Raw genomic sequence first — 6,516 nt, forward strand, 5'->3', positions numbered from 1 at the left:
AGATGAGAAATATCATTAAGCATACACTGACATCAGCTGGATTATTTTTTTCTCCTTGTAAATTATTTATATGGGTTATCTCCATGTAGACAGGGAGCAGCGTGGACTGGAGAAAAGAGATGGTGATCAAATGAGACGGAACGAACACATTTTCCCACACTGTTGGTGCCCTGAATCCATGGGGAGTATTGGTTTTATACATGAGGACATGAAAAGAGAGAGCAGAGCAGAGGAGAGAGAATGACCATTAGCCAGGATTCAATTTATAGCCATGCAGTGTGGATTCCACAACTGGACAAAGGTATATCCAGTCAAGGAAAACTTATCATGAGCAGGACTTTGGGGATGAAGGCCCCCAGGAGGCAAAGAATTTTAGGAATTCCAGCTCCCATGAGACTAAGAGTGTGACGCTAAGTGAGATAGAAAGCTGCTATATGATAACACTGGTGATAATACATCAGCATTTATGCCTGTGCTCCTTCCCAAAAACACAGAAATTTCTTTTGATCCTTTGTAAAAACCTCACCCAGAGGTTAATGAGTCAATGATGGGACGTCCCAGTCTGGGGCAGTAGCGGAACTGGCTCGCTTTAGGATCCCCAAATTGAAGGGGATTAAACTCTCAATTATGGTACTTTTTTAATGCAAGAACAAAACATAATTAACTTACTTTTCAAAACTGTAAAATTATTCTACATTATTCTATCTATTATTATTATTACATTATTAAATAATGGAGTGTTCAGAGGGACAATAAATAAATACAAAAAATAATTACATTAAATAATAAATCAATAAATCTTTTAAAAAATAAATACTATTAGAGAATTGGTTTCTACTTTTTTTTTCTTCCTTTAAAAAATTTGATTATGATTATGTGATGATATTTGCATATTAAGGGATTAAAACATTCCCCAAAGGCTCCTTTAAGTTTAGGGGCCCTAAAGTCATTATCTTGCTAAAGAAAAGGCCCTGCACTCGCTTCGGTGTACAGTTTAAAATCTAGAGCAGACTGACTAAATAAACTAACTGTTTTGTGAGTAGAGTTACACACATTTCAGTGAATGAAATGAATGAGGGAATTTACATTTCTATAACAGACTGTACTCGGTTTGATTGAATGGAGCTGTGTGGACTAACTGAAGCCTATTTTAATCACTTGCTAGAGCTTTAGATCCTTAAGTTCTTAACTAAGCTGAGACTCTTCCGGGAATGCTTTGCACTGGATATGGAAACTCGCACTGCTTTGAGGATCTGATTGCATTCAGCCATAGAGCATTAGTGAGATCAGGTACTGAATATTAGTCCCTGATTGCAAACACCACGTGCTCTGTGCCTGTGTCCGCAATGGGAGCACCGTGAATTACTCAGACTCACTAATGAGAAGGGCTGTCTGGGTGCCTTTGGCTGGACAACGTTGTGGGCACTGCACTAATAATGCGTAAGGAAACCATAATAAGCAGTTCAAGCAAAGTCCAAGGACGCGTTAAACTAAGTAGGCTAATATAGACAAGTGGGACTCGTGTCATTTAAGGACTACGGCTGGATATTTGGACCGCGGATTTTGAGGTGCTGCCATCGCGCGGTGGAAACGCACCTCATCCACGGTTGCACAAGCGTGACGTAGCTGGTCACATGGGCGTGTTCTCAAACAGACTAGAAACCCAGAGAAGTGGTCGGGTCGTTTTAATGCTCAAACTTCACATCCAGCACTAGCGTGTCTGCAGCCATGTCTTTCTGCTCGTTCTCCAGAGGGGAGGTCTATAAAGACCACTTTGAAACGGGTAAGATCTGGTCGTGCTCAGGTACGGAGCTCGGAACTGTAACGTTACTCCGGGCTGTAGAAACTGGAGCTCTGGCGGGTAGCCTCGCAAACCTCCCTCGAGGGTTTGGGGTTGTGAGATTAGGACGTTGCTGCTGGCTCTGGTCAGTCTGTTGAACTCAGTAAGCTCTCGAGTTTCGTTATTTTCTTATTAAAGGTCCAAAAATGCTCAGAGGTACAGTACGTGACCTAAGTGGCTATTAAGGGGAAATGAACAGTCCAGTAAATCCAGTAAAATATATACCACCATATACCACTGGTCAGTCTTAAAATACTAATATAAAAAAAGTAAATGAGTTATTAATTAAAGGGCAACACTTAAAATAGCTTTTTTATTAAGTTGAGGTTTTAAGATAAATGTAAATAAAGTAGAAACACTTGATTAATTAAACTCATTAAAAAAAGTTATTGGGAAATGTTAAATATTTAAAAATGTAATTTGAAATTGAATTATTTTATATATTGATACATAATATATATGAAGTCAGCATTATATACATATAATTATATATTTATATTAATAATATAAATAATATTTAAAAAATCCTTTCCCCAAAGTTGCCCGACACATTACAGATTCAGTTCAGTTTCCCAAATTGCTTTGACTGAAATATCCATTCATAATTTTTCATTACATACATCAAGAAGCTGTGCATTAAATATTGTCATTGTCACGCAAAAAAATGTGTATCTCCAAAATGGTAACTTTGCAGGAGCTGGAAAAATTTTAAAGTTAAAGAAAATTTTATTAGAGCAAATTTACCATTTTATTATTATTTATTTAATTTTGGAGCATTTCTATTGGTCCATTCATCATGAAATTATGACAAATTCACATTATGTCAAAAAGTGAAAAACAGAAAAAAATTAAGTGCAAGGTTTTTGTGTGATGACATACAAGACAAAATCACAAAGTTCCTTTTGTGACTTTCTTTTTCAGAGGTTTTATCTTTACACTTAATCACTTTTGGCACAAGTACAAGTACAAGGGGCAAGACAGAAAAGAAGGTTATATAAATGGCATATATGTTATATAAAATGGCATATAAAAGTATTTGAGTAATTATTAAAATATGTGTCTTATGTATATATTGGGTTTAACATTAAAAGCAAATGTTAAATTTGATATGATGGATGATTTATTTCATATGTGTGTGTAAATATGATAACAATCTAATTGACCCTGGCTCTTTTTGCAGGCTGTTGCAGGACTGAGAATTAAATTGTTCCTTGCTGAAATATGTCCCCTTACAACCTTACTAACCGAAGATAGAAAATCATGATGTGTGTAACACAATGGCTGTTTTCTGTTGTAGGTATGTACATTTGCGTAAAGTGTGGCTACGAGCTTTTCTCCAGTAGATCCAAATATGAACACTCATCACCCTGGCCTGCCTTCACAGAGACTATTCACGAGGACAGTGTCTCTAAAGTGGAGGAGAGACCGAGCGCATACAAGGTAGACTGCACCTCTACTGTACACTGTATCTACCTGTTTTATGAATGTACTGAATGGGTTTTACCCATATAATATAACTAATGTGAATTCTGTAATCCTCCCTTGTAATGGCATTTACATACTGTATTTCACTGTAACTGCATTTCTTTGGCAGGTCAGAAAAGGAAATTTAAAATTAATAATGCTTATTGTCTCTGGGGGACACTTGTCTTGTCACTTGTGGTGTATTGTAACAATACAGCTGTGTGTTGTAGATTCGCTGTGGAAAGTGCGGTAATGGCCTGGGTCACGAGTTTGTAAACGACGGACCAAAACGTGGACTCTCCCGATTCTGAATATTCAGCAGCTCACTCAAGTTCGTCCCTAAAGGTATTTATCAGATTAGATACCAGTAAAAGTTATAGACTAAGGGGCAAGTAAGCACATGGCACATACTTTACTGTTCAAAGGTCTAGAATCACTTGTCAAATAAATACTACAGTTATACAGTATGGACTGAATTCTGCAAACAGGACATTATTCAATGCCTTAAGTTTGTGGAGGCAAAAACAAAGTTACTAAATGACCAATAGTATACTGTAGTTACATATTTACAACATGCTTTTTATAAAATTATGTATGGATATTAACGTTATTATGATTCATTCTCAATTATCTGCACATCACAGCTGTGTCAAATATTCTGGACACATTGAAAATGTCCTACTGCTTTAGAGCTCCCTGCCAATTACCTCAACACCTAAAAAGCTGCTGTCTGCATACTTTTACACATCAAACGTATGCATGCATCTATACATATATGTATATATATATATATATATATAGAGAAAATAATAATAAAGTACATTAAGGGGGGTTTTTGTGACCTATAACTACAGTGTATCTCATTGTCATTGTCATGCTAACTTCTAAACTATCATTGTTAGGGGGTGTTTTATGGGTTTGCTTAACATGATAGATGGATAAAGAACATTGTTAACAGCAGTGGACAAATCGCAACACAAGTGAAATAAAAAGAGGACAATGTATAGATCAAAATAAATAATATTTTATAGTATATTATAATTATAACTTAACAGTATAAGTTGTTTAATTGTTAATGAATTGTTAATAACCTGTGAGGGTCGCTTGAAAATCTTACTTTGGCCTATTTATTTTAAAGTTCATTTTAATTGTTAAAGAAAGTTGATATTTTACTACTTATTTCTGGTTTTATTTTTTATTTAGTTTTTTATATTTCTAGTTTTGTTTTTACTATTTATTTCTTTTTTTTCCTCTTGGTTAAATCTTACTTTATTTATTATTTATTTTATACTCTCTTAATCTTCTATTATCTTGATTTTTCTTTCTTTTTTTTATTTATCTTTGTTGATTTTAGTTGAAGTTGATTCAATTTTTTTTTCTCTTTCAATCTCTGTTTATTGCAAATGCTTGGCTACATTGAAAATCACCTTTAATGAGTGAAAATACAGGTTGATTGATTGATAATTTAGGTGAATTGGAAGCGAAATACAAGAAATGCATTAATGACGGAGTCTGTTCTAACTGCGATAATTGAGCTGTATACTGGTATGCTGTTTTTACAGAAAAGGATGGGCAGTAGAGTGAGCTGGCGGATAAAGAGGGGAACATAGGTCGGGATCTGCAGAGCGGCACTGTTCTGTGACCGGTGCAGACATTTCATGAAGTGTTCTGTGATAAAGCCCACGGTGGACGTTCAGAACGCTGAAGCTCATGGCTTCTCTGGTGAACCAGGACAAGTCTGCTCCAGACAATCGTTTGCTTTCTTGTCAAATGATGTGTAGGTCTTCCTTATCTAGATAATCACTGTATTTAGGTCTTTAACCTATGGGATCAGCTCATTTGGTACTAACATGGAGAAAAAAGAAACACTGCTTGCCGAGATTGCGTTTTTTGCACCATTTACAACGTTTGTCCGAAAATGAGTGTATTCACAACTTTGGAGCACAAACAATAAAAGTCTTAATATTTAAGACAAAGAGTCAATATTGTCTGGTTTAGATGTTTCAGTTTTGTTTTTAGCCACTACCCAATGTTTCAGTATTATCTCAGGTTTTCCATCTTCAACATCTTCACAATGATGTGTTAAGAAAAGCTTCTATAGCCACGGCATCAGTGATAATCCGATGAAAATAGTTAAGGCAGGTGGGGTGATCATCTCATTTGGAAAGTTTTAACTGATTAAAATTTCGAATTAATTGCTAATATTTGTTAATATTTTTATTTATACGTAACTTCCAACTTATTCAGTCCACACTTGTTTTATTCAATACATCAGGTTTTGGTGGAACAAAACACTTATTACATGCAAATTAATTTACTGTAATCATTTATTGTTAGTACTTTCATGGCTGTCTTACACAGCGGTACAATGTTGTAAACAAAAACCATTGCAATATTTTGTAGTTCTGCAATATATATTGTAATATTAAAAATGCATGGATTTTAACCAGATTTATCCAGAAGTTAGTGAATTATATTGGGCAGATATAATCTGCCTCTGGTAAATCAGTCATGAAAAATGAAAACTGTGCAAAATTTCCTTCCACATCAAGCAAGTTGTAGCATGATGCGTATGACTTCATTGTGCATCTGTACACTGCAATGACAATACCAAATCAATATATTATGCAACCCAACTATTTTAAGATTTGACCATCACTTTTGATATATGCAAAACATTTGCAAATTTAGCCTGTTTATACATTTTAAACTGGACATAAACCATCACCAGGCATCACCAGTTGGCGGCGCTGTTGTATTTGTGTGAGAAATCTGGATTGTATTCAACAGCACCTGCTGACCAGGATAAGTTTCCCTACACCAAGCACACTCCTGGGAAAAATCCTCAGTAAATGGCAGATGTGTCCTTCAAACAAATGCGGGTTCAATGCTCGAACTGTGAGATAGGGCCAGGTGATGAATAACAAACACTTGCTTTTAGTTAAAGTGTGACTTTTCAGACAGGAACTGTAACAGGAAATGAATGTTTGGGTAGAAAACAAAACGATTATCACTGAAAATGTTACAACAATGTCTTTGTATCATCTGTTATAAATGTCATACGTCTAACTGTTGGTGAATTCTAATGAATGCATTCAGCTACTTTAGGTTGCACGCATTGCTGACACAGATGTGCAAAAGCACAAACACAGCTTGTGTAGTACCTGTAGAGAAGTACTGCCAATAGAATAGAATCAGAATCAGAATCAGAA

The 6,516-nt window shown here is 35.5% G+C and overlaps 1 protein-coding gene across 1 annotated transcript; it reads left to right on the forward strand.

Moving 5' to 3' along the window:
- Window positions 1-1,662: 1,662 nt before the first annotated feature.
- msrb1a (methionine sulfoxide reductase B1a) lies at window positions 1,663-5,280 on the forward strand. The gene is made up of 4 exons (XM_072693801.1): window positions 1,663-1,783; window positions 3,138-3,280; window positions 3,535-3,649; window positions 4,867-5,280. Exons 1-4 carry the CDS (start codon window positions 1,729-1,731, stop codon window positions 4,881-4,883), a joined length of 330 nt encoding a protein of 109 aa, XP_072549902.1. The 5' UTR covers window positions 1,663-1,728; the 3' UTR covers window positions 4,884-5,280.
- Window positions 5,281-6,516: the final 1,236 nt, after the last annotated feature.

This window comes from Salminus brasiliensis, chromosome 12 (assembly GCF_030463535.1).
Source record: "Salminus brasiliensis chromosome 12, fSalBra1.hap2, whole genome shotgun sequence".
NCBI lineage: Eukaryota > Metazoa > Chordata > Actinopteri > Characiformes > Bryconidae > Salminus > Salminus brasiliensis.